At 42.2% G+C, this 24079-nt stretch overlaps 1 protein-coding gene across 10 annotated transcripts in view; it reads right to left on the minus strand.

Annotated features, from left to right (window-relative positions):
* Positions 1-24079, minus strand: part of TLE4 (TLE family member 4, transcriptional corepressor) — a 155609-nt gene that overhangs the window by 17587 nt on the left and 113943 nt on the right. For all 10 annotated transcript variants that reach the window (XM_027105634.1, XM_027105633.1, XM_027105636.1 and 7 more), the window contains 6 exons: positions 8816-8935; positions 7751-7804; positions 7137-7289; positions 5777-5909; positions 5210-5403; positions 4628-4704 (listed from right to left, as the gene is read on the minus strand). In XM_027105634.1, the coding sequence (XP_026961435.1) occupies positions 4628-4704; positions 5210-5403; positions 5777-5909; positions 7137-7289; positions 7751-7804; positions 8816-8935 (731 nt within the window). The remainder of the gene's footprint in view (positions 1-4627; positions 4705-5209; positions 5404-5776; positions 5910-7136; positions 7290-7750; positions 7805-8815; positions 8936-24079) is intronic.

Raw genomic sequence — 24079 nt, forward strand, 5'->3', positions numbered from 1 at the left:
AAGGAAAGAAATCATAAAGATCAGAGCAGAGATAAATGAAATAGAAACAAAGAAAACAATAGCAAAGATCAATAAAACTAAAAGCTGGTTCTTTGAGAAGATAAACAAAATTGATAAACCATTAGCCAGACTCATCAAGAAAAAGAGGGAGAGGACTCAAATCAATAAAACTAGAAATGAAAAAAGGAGAAGTTATAACAGAAACCACAGAAATACAAAGCATCCTAAGAGAGTATTACAAGCAACTCTATGCCAATAACATGGACAACCTGGAAGAAATGGACAAATTCTTAGAAAGGTATAACCTTCCAAGACTGAACCAGGAAGAAATAGAAAATATGAACAGACCAATCACAAGTAATGAAATCGAAACTGTGATTGAAAATCTTCCAACAAACAAAAGTCCAGGACTAGACGCTTCACAGGTGAATTCGATCAAACATTTAGAGAAGAGCTAACACCCATCCTTCTCAAACTCTTCCAAAAAAACTGCAGAGGAAGGAACACTCCCAAACTCATTCTACGAGGCCACCATCACCCTGATACCAAAACCAGGCAAAAATACTACAAAAAAAGAAAATTACAGACCAATACCACTGATGAATATAGATGCAAAAATCCTCAACAAAATACTAGCAAACAGAATCCAACAACACATTAAAAGGATTATATACCATGAGAGAGTGGGATTTATCCCAGGGATGCAAGGATTCTTCAATATATGCAAATAAATCAATGTGACACACCATATTAATAAATTGAAGAAAATCATATGATCATCTCAATAGATGCAGAAAAAACTTTTGACAAAATTCTACACCCATTTATGATAAAAACTGTCCAGAAAGTGGGCACAGAGGGAACCTACCTCAACATAATAAAGGCCACATACGACAAACCCACAGCAAACGTCATTCTTAATGGTGAAAAACTGAAAGCATTTCCTCTAAGATCTGGAACAAGACAAGGATGTCCACTCTCGCCACTATTATTCAACACAGTCTTGGAAGTCCTAGCCACGGCAATCAGAGAAGAAAAAGAAATAAAAGGAATACAAATTGGAAAAGAAGTGAAACAGTCACTGTTTGCAGATGACATGATACTATACATACAGAATCCTAAAGATGCCACCAGAAAACTACTAGAGCTAATCAATGAATTTGGTAAAGTAGCAGGATACAAAATTAATGCACAGAAATCTCTTGCATTCCTATACACTAATGATGAAAAATCTGAAAGAGAAATTATGGAAACACTCCCATTTACCACTGCAACAAAAAGAATAAAATACCTAGGAATAAACCTACCTAGGGAGACAAAGACCTGTATGCAGAAAACTGTAAGACACTGATGAAAGAAATTAAAGATGATACCAACAGATGGAGAGATATACCTGTTCCTGGACTGGAAGGATCAATATTGTGAAAATGACTATACAACGCAAAGCAATCTACATACTCAATGCAATCCCTATCAAATTACCAATGGCATTTTTTTTTTTTACAGAACTAGAACAAAAAAAAAGCTTAAAATTGTATGGAGACACAAAAGACCCTGAATAGCCAGAGCAGTCTTGAGGGAAAAAAACGTAACTGGAGAAATCCGACTCCCTGACTTCAGACTGTACTACAAAGCTACAGTAATGAAGACAATATGGTACTGGCACAAAACCAGAAATATAGATCAACAGAACAGGATAGAAAGCCCAGAGATAAACCCATGCACATATGGTCACCTTATTTTTGAAAAAGCAGGCAAGGATATACAATGGAGAAAAGACAGCCTCTTCAATAAGTGGTGCTGGGAAAACTGGACAGCTACATGTAAAAGAATGAAATTACAACACTCCCTAACACCATACACAAAAATAAACTCAAAATGGATTAAAGACCTAAATGTAAGACCGGTCACTATCAAACTCTTAGAGGAAAACATAGGAAGAACACTCTTTGACATACATCACAGCAAGATCTTTTTTCATCCACCTCCTAGAGTAATGGAAATAAAAACAAAACAAATGGGACCTAATGAAACTTAAAAACATTTGCAGAGCAAAGGAAACCATAAACAAGACGAAAAGACAACCCTCAGAATGGGAGGAAATATTTGCAAATGAATCAACGGACAAAGGATTAATCTCCAAAATATATAAACAGCTCATGCAGCTCAATATTAAAAAAACAAACAACCCAATCCAAAAATGGGCAGAAGACCTAAATAGACATTTCTCCAAAGAAGACATACAGATGGCCAAGAAGCACATGAAAAGCTGCTCAACATCACTAATTATTAGAGAAATGCAAATCAAAACTACAATGAGGTATCACCTCACACCAGTTAGAATGGGCATCATCACAAAATCTACAAACAACAAATGCTGGAGAGGGTGTGGAGAAAAGGGAACCCTCTTTCCCGGTGGGTGGGAATGTAAATTGATAACAGCCACTATACAGAACAGTATGGAGGTTCCTTAAAAAACTAAAAATAGAACTACCATACGACCCAGCAATCCCACTACTGGGCTTATACTGAGAGAAAACCATAATTCAAAGAGTCATGTACCAGAATGTTCACTGCAGCTCTATTTACAGTAGCCAGGTCATGGAAGCAAGCTAAATGCCCATCAACAGACGAATGGATAAAGAAAATGTGGTACATATACACAATGGAATATTACTCAGCCATAAAAAGGAACGAAAATGGGTCATTTGCAGAGATGTGGATGGATCTAGAGACTGTCATGCAGAGTGAAGTAAGTCAGAAAGTGAAAAACAAATATCATATATTAACGCATACATGTGGAACCTAGAAAAATGGTACAGATGAACCGGTGTGCAGGGCAGAAATAGAGACACAGATGTAGAGAACAAATGTATGGACACCAAGTGGGGAAAGTGGTGGTGGGTGGTGGTGGTGGTGGGATGAATTGGGAGATTGGGATTGACATGTATACACTGATGTGTATAAAATGGATGACTAATAAGAACCTGTTGTATAAAAAAATTCAAAAATTCAAAAAAAAAAATTCTCAGCCATCCTGAAACCCACCAATGTTCCTCCCAAAAGGATCTCAACAATTTTATAATGCTATGTGTCAAGACGGGGGCAAGGAAGGGAGCCCAGCTCAAGGCTCAGAAGTGCCTCTTGAATCAGACCAGCTGGGATTTCACAGCGGTTCAACTGGCCCAAATCCCCACACTGAGACTGTTACTGCTTCTTTAGATATACCTAACACACTTTCACCCCTCGGGGCCTCTGGGCAGCAGCAGAGATGAGAAGCACCACCTCATTTGGTAGTGGTTACACTATAGTTCTGGGTGCAACTGCCGGTTAACTAAGTGGTAACTCTACAGTACCTGAAAACAGGATGATATCACTTCCCTCAAGGAACCTCTCCATCCCCACAGGTTCATATGGTACTTGTAGGTATTCAGTTTATTTGATTAATCCTATGGCCTTATTATTTAGTCACTGCTTGAAACAGACCTAACTTTTACCTTCAAGTACACCAGGATTCTTGGTCAACAAGACTTGTCAGTCAACAACTATTTGCAGAACACACACAAGTACGCAGAATTTTACGGTAATTGATATTTATACCTTCAACTCTCAAGGAACTCAAAGTCTAATTTGCCTTGCCTCCCTTATTAATCAGTCAAATACTTACTGAGACCACACTGTGTTTGATGCAACATGGAAGTTTAGGGTAGAGTGTGTAGAGAAGTTACAGAAGGAAGGGCCAAGAACATGATCTATCAGGTGGAAAGTGAAGGAAGGGTCAAGGTCAGGCATGTTTAACACTGTGGAGCCAGCAACATGGGGAACAAAGAAGACACACAGGAAACAACAGGGTGACAACTAAGTGCCTGAGTGTATAGCAGTAAATAAATAAGCAATGGGAGGTCAGTGAAGGGAGAGATCGGCACATGTGTTCATTCATTCACTGAACAAGCATAAATTATGAGCACCAATTGTGAAGATGAAGCCAAAGAGCCCAGAGAACTGTGCACAGGTAGTAATAAAGTGCACGCGATTAAAATGAATGATGAGGAATGACATATGGGGAGAGGTTAGAATGTACAAGAAGAGTCTGGAACAACTGATGCGTCTGTCTTGCCTTCATAGCTCTAGGGGGTCATGAAAACAGAGGCTCCAAATACCCAGCTTACAGGACAAGAACCCAACTGAGCAAGCCACTTTTTCCAGAAACACAAAAGACCACACTTCTTTCCTTTCAGCCTTTGAAGTTTGGCATGTCTTTTCCTAACATGCTCAAATTTTGAACATCTAGGTTTGCACATAAGACGACTTCTTCTTTCCAAGGCAACAAAAAGAATTGTCTTGCAATCAGTAACAGATGTAGAGAAGACCTGACTGCTGGAGATGCCTCAGCAATTTGCATTTCCATATTAGAAGCTTGAGATTTTAAATTGAAAATACAAAACCCCACCTCATTACCTCTTCCCTTGTCCTAAGAGAAAATGGAAAATACTTTGCAAAAAACAAAAACAGAACCACCCCACAAGCCGCAGGAACTTGCCAACACTGTCTAGTAGTGCTCAGAGTCCAAAGGGCCAGCGAGGGCCCAGACACACAGTGAACACAAAGCACAGAGGCAGGTACTCACGGTTTTCCTCCTGGAATGCCTGTCAGGTTTGGAGGTATTGCTGGCACACGCATGTGATGGTGTGGGTCAAATCCAACCTAAAATTTTTCCCAAGCGAGACAACAAAAACAAACATGGTTACATCAACTCATTTCATTCTACTCAGTGTCTTTCCAAATCCTAGGAGAATAGATGCTTTAAAAATGTGATTTCAGATATAAATACACAAGTACTGATTGATGAAATGATAGGATGGTTCATGATTTCATGGTAACATACTTGGGGGGTGGAACAAACATGAAAAAAACAGTATTATTATTGAAGCTCATGATGGAAGTGAAGGCTTCACTATATTTACTATATTATTTACTTCTGTAGGTTTAAAAATTTCTTTTAAAAAAGGAACATAAAACAAAATAATTCCCTCACCTTACAAAAGAAAATGAATCTCACAATACGATTACATGCAGTTTAATTTATAAATACACACAGGTCCCTCTATAAATCCCTCAAATTTCATAAACTTCCTTAAAAAATAAAAATACGTGTGGCAACCCTCTGCGCTCTGGAACACTTTTATGCTGTAAAAGCGCACCAACATACCACTGGCGATCTCCCGTAGGCCGCGGCTGCGGCTGCAGCGGCCGCGGCGGCGCTCATCTGCGGGGAGATGTTGTGCAGCCCCGCGTAGGCAGCTCCGGGGCTGGTCAGCTCCCCATTCATCCCAGCGTGCGGCACGATCCCAAAGGGGGTCGGATATGGACAAGGTACTGCCATTGGGGTCCTTAGGCTCGAGGCTACAGACCCAAATGGAAGGAAGGAGAAAAACCAATGATACACACGTGAGACAATCATGAAGTATTAATGAATGTCAGGAGCAACACGTTCTTACGTATGTTAAAAAGTAGGATCTATAGTTCGAATAAGCGTATTTTAATATTCTCGGGGGTCATTCAAGCCTTCATCAGGGTTCATGTCTTCCCCTTATTTTACTGAACACCTACTATGTGTCAGACATGGCAAGTGCCAGGCGCTTGATTTGGATCACAGAACTTACAGCCAGTCAACGCTGGTCGTTAGTACTCTTAATGTATTACACTCTTTAAATTGCTTTGATTTCTTTAAAAACAGGAAGCATAAATATGTAGAGAAGCTTTTTTTCTGACTAACCCAAGGGGTCGACTCCTGGCGGTTTTCCGGGGACAGGCCTCAATCCGGGAGTGGAATTACTGCCTGGGGTGGGTGCATCGCTTCGTGGAGTAGGGGTATTGGACTTCGACACAGGAGTGGTAGATTTTTCATTCTAACAAGAGATGCAATGGAATATACACGCTAGTTAGAGCACAATTTTAACCATTATGTTAAACATTTGAAAAGGTAGAGTAAAAGAAAAGGACAAAGAAATGGAGAAGATTCTTTAGCATGGGCCTCTCTTTTCATTAGTTAAGAAGAGCTATCAAAGAAACAGAAAGTGTTTCCTGAGACCACAAAACCAACGTTCAAGAGGACATAAATCAAAGCTGAACTTGGGGCAGAGCAGACCATTTCCAGGAAACCGGTCTGAGTTGGACAGACGCTGACAAATCATGGCGTCCCGATGTGACTGGCCACTTGCTGGTTGCTTTAATACTGAGTGGTTTGAGTTGGGTTCCTGATGGACTGTTTGTGCCACAAGAGGCTCCCCTGGTTAACAGGTCCCATTAAAAAAGATCCAAGCCTGAATCATCACAAGAGATCAGCACAGACGAGCTGCCATTACAAGGCCGGAAGGCCAAGAGAAAACAACAGAAAAAAACTTTATCCAGCCCTGTGCCAGACACATTCTCCAAAACTGCAGACAAACTGAGGAATTTTCTTTCCCTCAGCTGTGAATTCAAAAGGTTATTTGAAAACGGAATTCGTCTTTTTTTTTTTTTTTTTTTTTAATGCTATGTTACAGGGACACAACTGGTGAGGAAAAAGGAAGGCACACTACATAAAAATGCAATTAACTACACAGCCACAGAGGAAGGGGGTATGGGGAGATTACCCTGACTTGCAAGCAGTTTTATTTGTGCATTTCTGATTTGTGGTGTGAGTCAAGGTAGACTTTTATAAATGACAGATTATTAGACAGGAAGGGAAAATTATTGCAATCATATATAGCTTGGTAATTCCAACAAAGCTAGCAACAAAATCACATCCAAGCTAAAAACTAAATTTACCATAAACCACAGGTGACAAAACCATCTCTGTAACCCCAGTATATATTTCTTCATCTTCGCTGAGACCCGTTTCACTCAATTTCCTCATGTCCCTCCCCTATCCTTGCAAAAAGACTCACAAACCAAACATCCATAACCAACAAAGTCAGTGAACCTGCTCTGTTCCAAAAGTACTTTTGTCAATTCATCTTGAATACTGAACATACACATATGCTTGGTGGTAAAAGTCCTATGGAAAAATGTAGAAAATACGAAATTTTAAAAATAATTTAACCGAACCATCTGGAAACGGGCAACGCTAAGAAAGATGGTGAGGAACTGCTTACAAGGCTAAGTTCTTTGGATTTGGAGGAAGGAGTACTGCTGGAGGATGCGATCGAGGCTGGACTGATGGGGGCATCTTTCTTGAGAAGGCGTGTCTTGTCCAGACCATTCTCTCTTGGGGAATGTGCAGGGCTCCCTCGAGGTGAGGATGGATCCTACAAAGGAACATCAAGGGTATCAAATGCAGCACAGCGCGAACACAGTGCCAGAGCACTTGGTGTGGACGTTTCTAGCCAAAAGTCTTCAACAGCTTAGAAGCAAAAAATGTTCTGGAGTAGATCATAAGATTCATCAAATTGCTGAAGAAAATATTCAGTATAGAGGTCAATGAAAATACTACAAAATTTATAGTACTTATTTAAAACAGAAACAAAAATCAAAACTCTACAAATTTGCAGGTCACTTGCCAAGGTGTGTGCATTCATGGTGGTAACAACACATTTACACTCCATAGAGTAGAGGAGCAATAAAAAAGGATCAGTAATATAAAGTTTTCAGGTAAATAAAACGTGGGCCCCTTCAGAAATTAAGGAAACACTGTGGATACCAGTTGTTGGGACACTAATCATTGTTATAACTGGTTAAGAGCAGGAAGTCAAATAAGCCACAAACATACCTCATTGGAAACGTCAACCACCAAGTTGTCATCACTCTTCTCACCATCGCTGTCCTGCATTGACAATTGAGAAGCATTATCTCCTCCCCCAGCCAAAAAAAGAAAAACAAACAAAAAAGGCAGCCAGATTTACCCTGGGTAAGTCCAGAGTCATTAACTCCTCACATTTTATAAAAACGAACTGCACCAAACAGTGCTAAACACTCTACAGTGAACTGTGTTCTTTAATCTTCATGACGATGTTATGAGGTAGGTAATAGGAGACAGGATGATTCCATTGTAGTTTAAAAAATTGAAGTTTATGGCTTATTACTCTAGTATCAGGTGCCAACTGGCAGGCCCACGCTACGTAATCCAGCCTACAGAAGGGTGGGATTTGTTCTGTCAGTGTCTTTCAAAGACCGGATAAAGAGCCACAATTTTTAAATTGGGAGGTTTCACATGAAATTTCAAGTTCTCAGCTTCTTTCGTAGGCCTGCAGTCTTGCAGGGCACTACCAGAGGAAGTGGGGTGGAGTCAACCTGCCTCCACACCAGTGAGTCCCATCCCACTTGCTCCCTTCACTGTGTGATCTGAAGAACCAGCCACCAAAGGAAAATGAGCTTCAACTCATGCCAGGGACACATCTGGATGTTTCTGCAAGTTATATTCCACAAAACGTGCTACATTCCTCAGCGCAGGAGGTCATCTAGACATTTTAACAGGTTGTCTGTGATTTTACCTTTCTCCTTAACATTTCTAGCTGGCCACAGAAAATTCGACCACCTTGAAATTTATGGAGGGAAGCAAATACATCTAATAGAAATAATATGGAACACAAGTCTTCTATCGGTTGCAGGATAATGGACTGTTCTGCGGCTCACAGACACATGTGCACTCACTTGCAAACACAGACCTTCAGCCAGCCACTTGAGACACAGCTAGAACTGCAATAATTATTTTTCTCTCCTAGGATGTCGTTATCTTGTGTTCTAGTTTTGGTTGGTAATAGTAAGAGGGTAAAAAGGCTGCTGATTAAAAAGCAAGGTAAACTGCCTCCCCCAAAGCAAAGGTGAGTGAACCTACATAACGAGCTGCGATCTCCTTTTCTTCAGTTTTCTGCTTTTTGCTATCAGAGGAGTAGTCTGTGGAGTTTCTGTGCTTCTCAGCACCTCGAAAACTGGCTGACGGGGATACCGAAGAGCTCTGGAATTAGAAAGGGAAGTGGGATTGAGAGATGACCAGCCATTCAACAATGTCATTTTTTTTTCTTTTTTTTTTGCGGTATGCGGGCCTCTCACTGTTGTGGCCTCTCCCGTTGCGGAGCACAGGCTCCGGACGCGCAGGCTCAGCGGCCATGGCTCACGGGCCCAGCCGCTCGCTCCGCAGCATGTGGGATCTTCCCGGACCGGGGCACGAACCCGTGTCCCCTGCATCGGCAGGCAGACTCTCAACCACTGCGCCACCAGTAAAGCCCAACAATGTCATTTTTTTAATCACCTGAGACTTTATTTCCTTTTCATTCTTTAGTACACACTCACAGTGCTGTTAAGAGGAGACAGGAGAGAGGGGAGGAGGTGAAAGGAAGATGAGAACAAAGGTATAGAGAAAAAAGAAAAGGGGAAAAAGGAAAGAATAAGACAGAAGAAGTAGAGATGGGACAGAGGGAGCAGAGGAATAAAAAGAGGAGGCAGGGAATAGGTTAAACGCAAAAGGCAAAGGGAGTTTGGTCTAAAGGAGAAGTTTATATTTTATCGAGAGAGGAAGCAGATACAAGAGAAAGAGGAGAAGGAAAAGGCAGCCCCCCGCCCACCCTTAACTTGCCAGCTGACGAGAAGCCAGTATTTCAAGCCTCTATAGAGAAACTGAATAAATTAGAGTCTACCTTGAGAGATAATTACTAATTCTTCAGTGAAAAAAGAGGGGTACTCCTTGGGGATTTAAGCACCCAAATATGGTGACACAAAGGTCATACTTACAGAATTTTGCTGTAGTCCCGCAACTTAAGGGCCTGGGAGATGCAGAGTGGCAGGTAAAACAACAACAACACGACAACAACAAAACCACACCTACAAAAATGCACTTTATTATTTTTCTGACTCCTAGAGTTTCCATGATCTGCTCTTTTCTTTAACCTCTGGAAATCCAGGAACCCCATTAGGACCAGGGAATAGAAAGATGGTCCCCCCCTCTTGGAATCACAGTTGGGGGTGATCTGTTTGGGCTCAGGCCATGTCTGTCATTTCTGCTCTTCCAAAGAGCTCTCAGCTGGAGGAGTACCACACACAGAAAACAAACAGCAGTGACAGAGAAATTCTCTGAAGCACAGAGAATGAGTCTGCCATCGAGGTCAGGTGGTTACTGGGCACACTGAGATGATAGGACAGCTTAAAACCATAGATGAAGAAGAGAGCACTGATGAAAACTGTCACTAACTTCAAGGATTGGCTCGTGACTCAGTCCCACACAGACCAAGGAGAAGCTCTAAACTACAGGGGAGGTATACGGAGAGGGTGCAGGGCTGACCTGTTGAGGGTGAACTGAAGGCCTGAAGAGCCAAGTCCCTCAGGGGGGCTCCGGGGCAGCACTCCCGAGTACTAGAGTAACCCAGGTGGGGTGGGAAAGGGCTGACCTTGGGGGGCAGAGGCAAGGAAACTTGGAGAGACGGGGAAAAGTTCTAGGAAGAACGAAGCGTCACCACCAGAATCTCTGCCTGGCACCCAAATTAATCCAGACAACTGTTCAGTAAAGCTTTTCCTCATTTAGAACTTTACTCGTCTTATATAAAATTTACTCCTTGGGGCTTCCCTGGTGACGCAGTGGGTGAGAGTCCGCCTGCCGATGCAGGGGACACGGGTTTGTGCCCGGGTCCGGGAAGATCCCACATGCCGCGGAGCAGCTAGGCCGCTGAGCCTGCGCGTCCAGAGTCTGTGCTCCGCAACAGGAGGGGAGAGGCCACAACAGTGAGAGGCCCGCGTTCCGAGAAAAAAAAAAAAATTTACCCCTTGTACTTTTTTTCTTTACCTTATTAGTCTGTTAGCAATAATTAAGTCTTTTTTCCACCCCTGTGTCGGTATAGCTACCAAAAGATCACCCCCTAGTGGTCAGCCGTGGTGATGGCAACTCCTTCACTAGCTCCAAGGCAGGGAGGGGTGCAGGGAGGGAGTTTGGAGGAGGAGGAAGACTGAGAAGGATCAGCTGAGTTCCCGCTGAGTTCCCACTGAGCGAGGCTGGAAAACCCCAAACGCTTCCTTCCTGTATCAGTCCCTTTAATGTAGGCCCCAAGCCCTCTAACTATCCCTACTGAAACATACACTCTTATGTTTGGTGGCAGGAAAGATGGCAGCCGTTATTCATTAAGGCTGAAGACTGAAGCAAAGCACTAGAAGCCAAACAATCTTAAAAGTGCATTGATGGCTTCTTGACTTTCATATATGTCCGCTGAGTTCCAATCCTCATTCCCAAGCCATAAGACTTGAGTCAATGCTTCTGCTTTGCTTTCCTACCATGACCCAACGTGATCAGGTTTTTACAACCATTACCTCTTTGAGATCATGCACACAAACACCATCTGTGAGTTACTACCCAACATATTTAATGCCAGAGCCTGTATCTAGTTTCTCCCCTCTCCAGTCTATCCTCCACATTTCTGGGATTCATTTCCCAAACAGAGATTCTTACCCTTCCTTAAAAATGACAAATGGTGTCCCATCGTCCATAGGAAAAAAAGACCAAACTTCTGAGTATAGCTGTTTTCCAAAGCCCTTCACTCGCTGCCCCAATCCAGGGCCTGGGCCTCGTCTCAGAGCTCTGGGCTTGTTGCTCCCTGGTGCGCCATCTATTTTCATTGCATTGGCAGCCTTTCTTCCTGGCTTTCAAGAATGCCCTTTCCCTCAGTATCTTCCTTTTGAAATCCTCCCTCACCATTCTTAAGAACCAGCTCTAAACGTCACTGTTCAAAGCTCTCTGACACTGTCAGGCAGAATTAATCACTCTTTGTTCCCTTAACATTTTGTTCACCCAATGAGTGAGCGCTCCCAATCAACTGATAGCTGTTTGTTTACAAGGTGCTTCCCACTCCAGGCTGTGGGTTCCTGGGGGCGGGGGCACCCACCCAGCACAGTGAGTGGCACAGAACTGCCAAGAATTTTTTTCAAACTTAAATGACTGAACAACCCCTCGGGCACTCCTCAATCCAAGATTCATGTGATACATTCCTTTTCAGAGGGCCTCTTGGCCAAACAAATCCACAGGAAACCGTTCAACCAGGGTAGGACCTGAGGCGTGGCATTCCTGGGATCTGGCAACTTGGCAGCGCTGCCCCCTTCTTCACCTTAATCCTCTACCTCCTTCCACATGCCTTCATCTTACTGCTGTGATATTTTACAAAAAGAAGAAAAACTGTGTGTACATGTGTATGATTACTGATACTACACACTTAACGTTATTTTCACTCTGTCTAAAAGGAAAACTGATTTTTTTTAAACATCTTTATTGGAGTATAATTGCTTTACAATGGTGTGCTAGTTTCTGCTGTATAACAAAGTGAATGAGCTATACACATACATATCCCCTCCCTCTTGCGTCTCCCTCCCCCACCCCTCTAGGTGGTCACAAAGCACCGAGCTGGTCTCCCTGTGCTGCTATGCAGCTGCTTCCCACTAGCTATCTATTTTACATTTGGTAGTGTGTATATGTCAAGGGGGAAGGGTAAGCTGGGACGAAGTCAGGAAAACTGATTTTTAAACGATGACAAAATACTTCCTTAAAACTGAATACTGAATGGTAATGCTTATTAACTGGCACACATGTACAAAGAGCTTTTTCTTTTTAAGCTGGCTGTTTCAGGCACCGTGGACAGTATTTTATTTGTGAATTTTACTGCAGAACAGAGCTGCACGTTGGAGTTTCCTGGTAGAATGATCAAGTAGTTAATTATCACTAGCATTTAAAGGTTAAGCTGCACAATAGGCACTGGGGTAATCAGCAATGTTCTAATAACATAATTGCTCTAGAATCAAATTGGACTTGGCACGGACTCTCATCATGAATCTTACAAGTTCACCATTCTGCCACTGGAAGGCCATTTGGATCGTTGCTAGACATGTAAACAGTAGGAATTAAATACTGATAAAGACAAAGTCACGCTTTTACAAGAAAAGCTTATTTTTACTTCTCTATTGTTATTTTAAAAGCTTAGCTAGGTTAGATATTTCCCTAACTTACTACATAAGAGACTTACTGGAGCTGCATTATTACTCCTTAGAAATCTACAAACTAAGAAACATTAAACATAAACCTTTCTCATTACACTTTGATCATGTAAAATATACTAGCAAATTTGTTATGAACGAAGAGTCACAATCAGAAAGTGGTGGCCGATGTGGAAAGGGCAAAATACCTTAAACGTGAATTGTTAGTAAAAACCTCTCCCAAATAAAGTAATAACCTAGAATTAAAAAACAAAAAGTTCTGTATTTTTAAAAAATAAACACATATTGGGATATTGAAAAAACAAGGTAGATGTCTAATAAAAGATAAAGAGGATAGGGAAACAGAGAGAAAACAAGAAAGAAATAATATATATTTATGAATCTTATATGGAAATCCTAATTGCTTTGGTAATAAAAGATAAGCTTTAAAGTCAGTTAATTCCTAACATTATAAATCATGTTATCTCAAAATGAGAAAAACTCTAGATCCTAGTTTGAAATCCAACCTGGACTTTACTAAGGCTACTTACTGATCAGCTGCAGAACTGCTACTCTGACAGTAATTCATTCAGTACAGGAATTGGTTCGGGTCAGGGACACTTGTTTATGGTGGTGGAGGTGGGGAGGATGGAGAAGGCAGGCTTAAAGCCCTGTAAAACCCTTTACTGATGTCATACCCAAAGCCCTCCAGCAATCTAAACGGGTGACCCCACCGTCCCCTTTGCTGTGACTCCTCTGCCACCTCAAGATCAAAGATGACCAGGTATGAGAAAGGGCTCCACAAAGCATTCTCCCGCCCCCAAAGAGGCAGTGCTGTTACAATCAGCTAATTATAATAACAGGTAGCACAGATTTTACCAGCAGGCAAGAGCACCTCTCTGGAGTCCAGACTGCCTGGGCTAAAAATCTTCCACTTAATATCCCTGTAGCCTTGAGGATGTTGCTCAGTCTCAATCAGTGTGGAGTCTGGAGTCAACAACACCCCACCCACTCCGTCAACCAGGCTGCTCTGAGGGCTAAGTGAAAGAAGCCACATAAAGTGTAAGGCACAGCCCTGGGCAAATAACTGAGCCCCAGCAATAGCAGCTCAGCACTGTGACTGTGTGCTGCACACTATTTACTTACGCAGCTAGTGTGGATCTTCTATTTTAAGCCTCACGTAAGGACTATTCTAGGTGTTTGGGTAGCACTGCCCCTCAGCATAGATATGCAGATAATCCATAATAATGGTTCCAATGGGCTGCTATTACCAAAACACATCTCCTTTCAACAATTACAGTAAGGTTTTGGTTCAATACTGCAGGCAAGACTATAAATACCACCTCCACGCTGGACTTTCTAACTTGATTTCAAATGCACATCAAACTAACTCTGCTTTCCACTGGCACAGGTGCAGTGCTCAGATGTCCCTGCCCACTTACAAGATCCCAACCGGCAAGAATACGATCTAAAGGTCGAGTGGACAACCATGATCAAGAACTCTAAAACTCCTTGCTCATCAGCTGCGGCCTTCAGACACCCCATCTACCTGGCACCAAAGGGTAAATCCATTTTCAAACAGATAAAGAGGATAATGACAGGGCAGAGGGCACCACGAAAATGTGGCCAGGGCGACTGCAAGTTCCAGATTGTCCCCACTTCACACCTGGTGTCCAGGTCTCTTCACTCTCAAAACCAGCCCACTTTAGAAGTTGAATATACTGCTACTCTTAACTGTAGTTCAGAAGATGAATATACTGCTACTCTTAACTGTACAGGAATTAGTCTGGGTCAGGGACAATTCAGGGGGGGTTTGTTTATGGCAGTTGGGGCAGGGAAGACAGCAAAGGCAGGCCCAAGAGCCCTGTAGACTCTTTTATTGATGCCATAATCAAAGTCCTCAATCATCATTTCCTCTGCAAAAGAGTGATATCTAGAAGAGAAATGGATATTGGTGATTTTTTTGAATACAGAAAGGACAAGGTACTGCTGGAGATCAGCCAGGGACCCAGCCCACTCCTCCTTCCAAGCAGAGGGCCTTCAGGAGGAGCCCTGGCAGCCTGAGTCACCCGGACTCAATTACAGTCATTAGTCCTCAGGGCATTTCACGGTTGTAAAACACTTTCAACACGTTCTGAGGGAAAGGTAATATTGTGAATAAACTTCTATACGAAACTAAACATACCATATCCCAGAGCATTTCTGATTAAGATTTTATTGTATAGCATTACATAAAATGTTTACATTCCTGTTCACAGAGCTCTTTTTATAATAAAGCATTTTAACATTTATTATCTCATTTATAAGGAAATAACCAGGAGAGATGGAGAAAATAATCCTCAATTGGGGAAAATTAACTATAAAAACTTTAAAATGAAAATTATTTGGTCAAAATGCACACGTCTTACATACTGACTCATAAAACATGCAAATTTATGTAAATTAGCTTAAAATTTATAGCATGCTGCTGGTGAAAAGCCTGAATATGGTAGGGCTCTGAGCCAGTCACTGGTTGTCAGTTTACTGCTCATTACAGTAAGACTTTTTTTTTTTTTAAATAACCTGCTTGATTAAGGAAGTCATTAAAAACACAATCTGTATATAATCCTCACAGAACTTGCTTTTTTCAAATTAACATAAATCAAAATTCACCTTCAAAAATGACTGGGACTTTCTGAAGACCTGCCCTTGATAAAACAATATTTAATATAATCTCCATATAAAGTAATGAGTCTGTTCTTAATAAATGTTTCACCTTCTATAACATTTTGTGAACAACATGTTCTTTAAAATGGTCTGTTGTCATCTTTGTCTTACTGCTTCTCTCTGGGTAAGAAAAACTCAGTTCAAGATAAATTTCTTTTGCAGATAGTAATCAAAATTCTATCAAACCAGAGGAATGATTAAGGAGAGGAAGTATCTACAATGGTCATGCTATGGGTACCCGAGTCAAAGAGCTACGGGTTCGAGACCAGTCTGTACCATCTGCTGTGTGACCTTGGACAAGTTAATGAACCTCTCCAAGCTTCCATTTCTCCAGTGGGTACCGAGGACAACAGGAGTACTTCCTTAGAAGGTGGCTGTGAGGATTAGAGGAGAGTGCGTGTTGTGAAGAACAGTCTGGAGCATCATGAAGAGCTATACCTCCTTGGCTAATGTGGAAAACACGACATAACCCTAGTCCACTTATGGGTAAGTATCCACTAAGTATGAAATACAAAGATGAATGAAATACACCCCTTGCCCTCCAGTAGGGCTCCATGAGTTAAATATACTTAGAATACACAAAAGTCCTACATATTTTTTTCCTTCATTCAGTATCTACAGCACTTCAATATTTAGTCATTCATGTTTTGCTTCCAAGGCTTCAGTGCTATCTATTACTTGGTCAGGAAAAAATGCCATAATAATTTATCAGGTATCAATAATATTGATTTTAAATTAGAACATTATCTTAATGTCCTCTTGAGGTTTCTTGACTCTTATTTCCTCTTCCTGGAATAAAGCTGTTGGCTCCAGCCCAGAAATTTCATTAAATACAGCTCCTTTAGCTGGCAAGCTAAGCTGCTGGAGCATGATGCTTTGACACTAAAGGTACAGGTTTGCTTCTTATATAGGCACCCGAGCCTCCTCTCTTGACAGCCACTGTCTGCATGTGGTCCAAAGTGTGGGTCACATGAGGAACCAACTGGGGGGATGAGGGGGGCAAGTACATCCCATGACCACTGATGGAGACAGCCCAAAGCACAGGCTGAATTAATCAAGCAGCCTCACTCCTGATCATCAGAGATGACACAGTATGAACAGTCTCCCAGAAACTGTAATAAAAATTACCAAGTGCACACAAATGTTGCACAGAAGTCACTTACATCTTTTAATCTGTCTAATCACCCCAAAGTCACTTCATGCCCTTCAGTCCAATGAATGTCCTCAAAGTTTGCAAGACCTGACATTCCTATGTGCATCTGTCCTCCACCCAGAATTTCCTTCCCCTCATTTCTACAGATTCTATAAATCTTATATGCAGACATTATGTAAATTATAGTCACATGCACCAGCCACCTTCTTCTGAGATTTCTTTTTTCAGTATAGTACCTATAAAATATATCCTAAATCATTCATTCTCCTAATGCCTTATAATCAATGTTACTAAGTCTTACTGACACATCGGATGTGGTACACTGAGGCTGACTGCCCTAAAAACAAATGAGGGGGAAGCGGCTGGCAAAATTTTCCTTCCTGCATTTTCTGGGAAGGGTGAATTGGCTTTAGACTCATTCTTGTACTGTGATCTGTTCTTGAATCAAAATATCAACATACTTCTAAACAGCTGCTTGGAAAGAAGCTGAAGCAGGGTAGGTGCTCAGAGAAAAAAGTGACTCAGCTTTAAGACTTGGCAAGTTGTATCTTAACGGACCAGAACCCTCATTTTAGTAACTATTAAAATTTATTGGAAAAGAAAATCTTTTCGTGTTGCTCTTTTTTTTCCAGTAAACTGTTTTAATCTATTTGAAAGGCTAAACATTTTTTTTCCCTAAGAGTGTTAACTCCACAGAGCCTCATATATATTCTTATGCATTATGTGTGCAAGTACACTCTATACAATATCAGAGGGTAATTCAGCAGGAACAGAGAAGGAAACAACAGTGTACCAATTTAAGGGTAGGCTTCCTAACAGTTTTAATGTCGCTAATCAGAAATGCAAACTCTAGGTCTTCTTCACACCACCTCAAAAGGGCAAAACAGTTTTCAGTGTTCACTCAGCCAATTTGGTTACTGTCATTCATTAATATATCAAAGTGAATTGTATTCTAGAACAGAACTGACAAACTGAAATATAATATGAGCCATATATGTATTTAAATTTTTTCTAGTAGCCAGATTTTTACAAAGTTTAAAGGAAACAGGTAAGGTGAATTTTAATTGTATATTAATTTAACCCAATGTATCAAAAAGCATCGTGTCAATGTATAATCAATATCAAAATTATTAATGAAACATTTTATTTTTTTTAAGTACTGAGTCTTTAAAATCTGGTTTGCATTTTACACTTACAGCACATCTCAATTGGGACTGGCTACACTTCTGGTGCTCAATAACCACATGTGGTGTCTGGCTACCATATTAGATGACACAGGTCTAAAATTTCTTGAAGTCACAATAGGAATCAACAGGAATTAACACAAGCATCTGACACTTTACAGACACTGTCTACCTTCTCCAATCCAGGTGAAAGTCTCTTTCTCAGAGTGCTGGACACCCCCTACTCTTTCATCCCTCAGTGCAGGCTTCTGCCAAGAACACCCTTCCCTAGCCTCTGAGCAGCTAGCATCTTTTCACCTTTCATTCCTCAGCTGCTTAAATGCCACCTTCGCAGAAAGATCTTCTGTGACGCTATCCGAGGTGATCCCTCCCGGGAATCCCTACCATAGTCCCTTGTTTACTTCCTTCCTAGCATTTCTACCACAGCCACTATTTTGATTATTTGCTAGTCTCTTCTACTTGACTAGAAATTCTACGAAGACTTGGTCTGCTGTCTCAGTTAAGGGCTGCTGTACAAATGAATGAATACAAAGCTTGATCTGCTCATGTACCAATACTCATGTATATGTCTTACTTGTTCCCACAACATTTTTACTATCTAGACAGTAGAGATTATACACTCCTAAAGGGCATATGCCCTTGGGCTAAGTATTTCTTTGTGTTCTCAGCCCTCCATATGATGACCACCATGGTCAGAAGAACAGCTGGAGTTGGGGGTGGGAGGCCTGGTGCAGGCACATCCAAAGAAGGGAGGGAGGGGGGCAGCCCTCAAAAGTGGTAATTTGGAAAGTGATGTAGTGACGAGACAATTTTCAGGACAATGTTAAAAAGACAGCAAGAGGAAGCAGAGTAAAAAATACAACGGAAACAAAAGTCACAATGGTGCCAGGCAGAGAATATGGTCAAAGGCGGTGCCTCTTCCCTGTTTGCTCCCCAACGAATCAAGGGCACAGGCCCCCTCCCCCAAGGTCAGCACCAGGCTTGACCTCTGGGTGGGCAAGCAAGAAATATTTGTTGTTGTAAATGTATCAAAGCCGCCAATTTTTCTTATTCTAAAAGAGATACATCATCAGCATAAGGGAGACATTTTTCAACTGGCTCCCCTCTTCCTCGGCTCTCATCATGCACTCAGCAGCTGTCTGCAGCCAGGGAGAAACAAATCTTACTCAAGTCTGACCACTGAAAAGGCAGGACCTAAATGAACCCTGCCTCACAGACCCACCAGTGAAGAATGCAGGCGTCAGCAGTTCTTTCTGCGGCCACTCATTCAGAGAACAGTGATCCCTGGGGATCTCCTTGAAATGTTTATCTCCCAAGGAGGTTATGGTCAAGGAAAAAAATCCTTAGCACTCCTATTTTTTTTTTTTTTTTCCGGAGACGAAGTCACCACACACAGGTGATGAAAGAAAAAGCCAAATATAGGGCAGACAGAAAGCATACTTGTTTTTTTAAAAAAGAGCTTTACGTTGGTTGATTTTTTTTTTTTTTTTTTTGCGGTACGCGGGCCTCTCGCTGTTGTGGCCTCTCCCGTTGCGGAGCACAGGCTCCGGACGCGCAGGCTCAGCGGCCATGGCTCACGGGCCCAGCCGCTCCGCGGCATGTGGGATCCTCCCGGACCGGGGCACGAACCCGTGTCCCCTGCATCGGCAGGCGGACTCTCAACCTCTGCGCCACCAGGGAAGCCCCATTGGTTGACTTTTAAGTCAAAGATGACTATCTCGAGTTTTATGTAAATTTTTAGTATGTAAAGCAACGTAAAGCATATTAATATCAGTCAATTTAAGAAAGTGACTTCAGTATACTGAGGACTAAAAACAAATGAGACACAGATACTCAGAGACACAATTTCAAATCTGTCCAAAGAAGTGATTTCAAGCAGTGGCTTTTATTTGACAACTAGGTCTAAAGATGCAAGGGTTGATCAAATATGTAAAATACTGGAAGAACAAGCATGAGCTAAGCTGACACTACTCTAGGCTAAACAGGAAAACAGCATTCCACTAACTGGGGCTGAGATGTTGAAAGGGGGTTCAGGTCACAGTCTAATCCCACCCTGTCCCCCATCTCAAATGATCAGAGGTCAGAGACCTAAATTACAAGGCAACTACAGAAAAGGCCTCAGAGCTCTGCTTGCCGCCCCTGACAACGAGTGCTGCCCTGCGCTCCTGCTCACCTTGCTTCCCTCCTGACCTCCTCCTCCCTGACCACCCAGCCCTGCCCCACCAGCAGTATCTCCATCAATACTGTCTTCCCCGTCGCACTACGGGCTAAAGAGGTTGTTGACCCTTATTCTAACATGTCCTTTTAGGTTAATTACTTTTGTATACTCGGTGTACCCAGTGACATTTAATCACTGCAGTGCTACTTGGGTAAACAGAACTGAATGGAGCCAACTGCAATTTGGCATCGAGCTAAATGGCGTGGTAATAGCAGCATGCTGAATACCGGAAGAAAACACTCTCCCTCATCACCCTGAGAAATGAGGGGAATACCATTCCATCAATCACTATTGTATTAAAAAGGAAGAACGCTAGAGCTCAGTAGTACGCTTTTGCTATTTAATACTAGATATGGCTTGAAAGAATCCTGCACTTTGCAGTGTAAGGACACTACAGAAAAGTTTTTGCTGAATGAAGGAATGAAGATCAAAATAACTCAAAGTGTAGGTACGACTTCTGTGGTATGAGTGTCTCCCCTCTGACAGCCTCTCTCTTCACACGTGTTACGCACACAAGCACACAAAGTCCATCTCAGGACAGCCCTCTGCTAACAGCCAGCACTCTATCATCCTGCTAGTCTTTTGGTTTGTAAGCATCCAGGGCACAGGAATCTAGATGCAGAAGATGCCACAATCTAGTGTGTACAAGAAAGCATCCAGGAGCAGGGGATTAATCAAAGGTCACGGCACAGACCTCTGAGCCACTGAGAAGCTTTGCTCAAACACACAGCCATGAGCCTCCTTCCAGTGGGAAGGGAGAGTGGGGCAGAGCCAGCCAGACCCCACTGGAAGCAGAAGTGCTTTCAACACCAGCTGGTGGAATGAGGTTTTACTCCTCTGTCAGAGGGCTAAACAAAGACTTCGCAAGCAGGGTCTGGTGTTGCGACTCCGTCGCAATCCTATGACTTGAGCTGATTGGCTACTCCGTGTTGGCTGTTCTAGACACTGGGGACGCAAGGGGAATAAGGCACCGTTTTGCAGCACAGTGGAGTCTGGAGGGAAGGGGTGGGGGGATGAAATAATCACAGGCTGCAGAGTGAGAGTGCTCTGGTTTCAAGTCTCAGCTCCAACACACACATATCCTACACATGTGTGATTCCAGCACTTTAACCCCTCCAGGCCTCAATTTTCATGCCTGTAAAACGGCGACAAGAGTATCTGTCCCACAGGATTGTAACAGAGATTAGATGAGCTAACTAGGAGAAGTGGCAGGTATATACTGCCCTTTCCTTCACACTTATTTCTGGAATCTGCCCTAGAGGGCGAAGGCCAAGCTTTATCAGCAACCCAATCCGGGCAAGTCTCCTCTCGCCTTCCTTTGAAAGAGGGTCATGGGCAGTTAGTTTCTCAAGCCTCAGATTCTGGGGAAAGGCCACCCTATTTGTCCGGAGTCAAACATTTCAGACAGCCTATTCTCCAGTCTGGGCACCTACCTGCCCCCTTGGCTTGGTGCCCTCTTCACATGTTCTACTCTTTTTCCTTATTTGTAGAATTCATGCCAAAGGTGCCAGCATGGCCTTGAGTCAGGGTAACAGAGTGAAGACTAGACTTGCATACCAACTTCACTGGAACGTCACAAACCACTCTACAGTGAGTGAGGTGTGAGGACCAACGGGGTGGTGGGAACACAGCCCAAACCCCCTGGTTAGTAACAGAATACCATCAGCTACTGACTCGAGTACCAACTAGGTGCCAGGTACTCGGCTGGGCCCTACGGCAGCGACTTGGATCACAACAGAAAGTGAGGATGAGGACCCTATCCTCAGACAGCACTCTTTCCAAGTAAGGGACATAAAGTAAAGTAAATTAAGTTATTATTAAGAAATTAATAAATCAACAATATAATAAGTGCAAATGGCTACATGCTACAAAGGAGATAAACTGGATGTTAAGACTAATGACAGGGTGCTCAGGGACAGCCTCTTCAAAGAGAGGACCCTCAGGCCGACATGGGAACTGGAGCCCACCATGTGAACAGCCAGGAGAACACTGCTGCAGACAAGGAGAAGAGCACATGTACAGGCCCCGAAAAGGAACAGAAGGGCTGGGTGTCTGCTGGGGAGGGAGCGCGTGAAGGGGCCATGTTGGGAGGAGGGAGGGCCGGGCTGTGCGGGCCCAGCAGGCCATGGTGAAGTTTGTGTTTTATTCTAAGTGCCCTTGAAGGGGAGTAATGAGATGGCACACAAGTTCTAAAAATTGTTCAGGAGATCCTTGAGAAGTTCTATGTTAGAGGGGGCCAGAGTCAAGAGTTAAGACTTTTAAAAGCACTTAAGAGCAGAAAAGATTATGTTGCCTACTTCCACTCTTGGTAATTAAAAATGAAAACAATACTAAGTGTACAATATAAACCTTACATGAATGCTAAATTTAAAAGAGCAAAATTCTGAAACAGATCATCAAAGCTGAGCTTTCATCATTTTTGGTGTCCTTGTTTTCTAGTGCTGTTAGTATGGGCTTAAGTGAGGCTGCCAGCGAGTAGAGCTTTGGAGGGGAAACAGTGGTCCACGGGGAGATGCTGGTGGCTCGGACTGGAGGGAGTGCTGGAGAAGGGAAAAAGAGGATGGATTTCAGAGAGATGTAGAGGTATAACCCAGTGTCTTACTTCATATTAACATATATGTGTGTATATGTGTGTGTGTGTGCGCGCACATGCAAATAAGGATGCGTGTATTCCTGAGTGTATGTAGGTACAGATGCACGTATATAATTAGAATGGAATCAAGTTTGTCAACATACTGGTGTCGTCTTTATGCATCTGCAATCTGATCTAGGTTTGTCCTGGAAAAAGGAAGGCGTAAGTCTTAGGTATCCCCCAAGAATGCTCCTAACCTTAAGGGGGCTCATGGGACCGCGTGGCTCATGTGAACAGCATCTTCCAGGCTTATCACGGAATGGGGGGGAGCAGAGGGTTGGAAACAACTGATCTCATCAACCAGAACTAAATTCCTATAAGGTGGCATATCAGGTATTTAAGACAGATGCTAAAGAATAAATGCTGAACAGAATCCAACAGCATATTAAGAGGATCATACACCATGATCAAGTGGGGTTTATTCAGGAATGCAAGGATTCTTCAATATATGCAAATCAATCAATGTGATAAACCGTATTAACAAATTGAAGGAGAAAAACCATACGGTCATCTCAATAGATGCAGAGAAAGCATTCGACAAAATTCAACACCCATTTATGATAAAAACCCTCCAGAAAGTAGGCATGGTGGGAACTTTCCTCAACATGATAAAGGCCATATATGACAAACCCACAGCCAACATCATGCTCAATGGTGAAAACCTGAAACCATTTCCACTAAGATCAGGAACAAGACAAGGTTGCCCACTCTCATTCAACACAGTTTTGGAAGTTTTAGCCACAGCAATCATAGAAGAAAAGGAAATACAAGGAATCCAAATCGGAAAAGAAGAAGTAAAGCTGTCACTGTTTGCAGATGACATGATACTATACATAGAGAATACTAAAGATGCTACCAGAAAACTAGTAGAGCTAATCAGGAATTTGGTAAAGTAGCAGGATACAAAATTAATGCACAGAAATCTCTGGCATTCCTATACACTAATGATGAAAAATCTGAAAGTGAAATCAAGAAAACACTCCCATTTACCACTGCAACAAAAAGAATAAAATATCTAGGAATAAACTTACCTAAGGAGACAAAAGACCTGTACGCAGAAAATTATAAGACACTGATAAAAGAAATTAAAGATGATACAAATAGATGGAGAGATACACCATGTTCTTGGATTGGAAGAATCAACATCGTGAAAATGACTCTACTACCCAAAGCAATCTACAGATTCAATGCAATCCCTACCAAACTACCACTGGCATTTTTCACAGAACTAGAACAAAAAATTTCACAATTTGTATGGAAACACA

The sequence above is a fragment of the Aethalodelphis obliquidens genome, unplaced genomic scaffold, assembly GCF_003676395.1.
Source record: "Aethalodelphis obliquidens isolate GAN/ISIS:26980383/991018 unplaced genomic scaffold, ASM367639v1 scaffold7, whole genome shotgun sequence".
NCBI classification, from domain to species: Eukaryota; Metazoa; Chordata; class Mammalia; order Artiodactyla; family Delphinidae; genus Aethalodelphis; species Aethalodelphis obliquidens.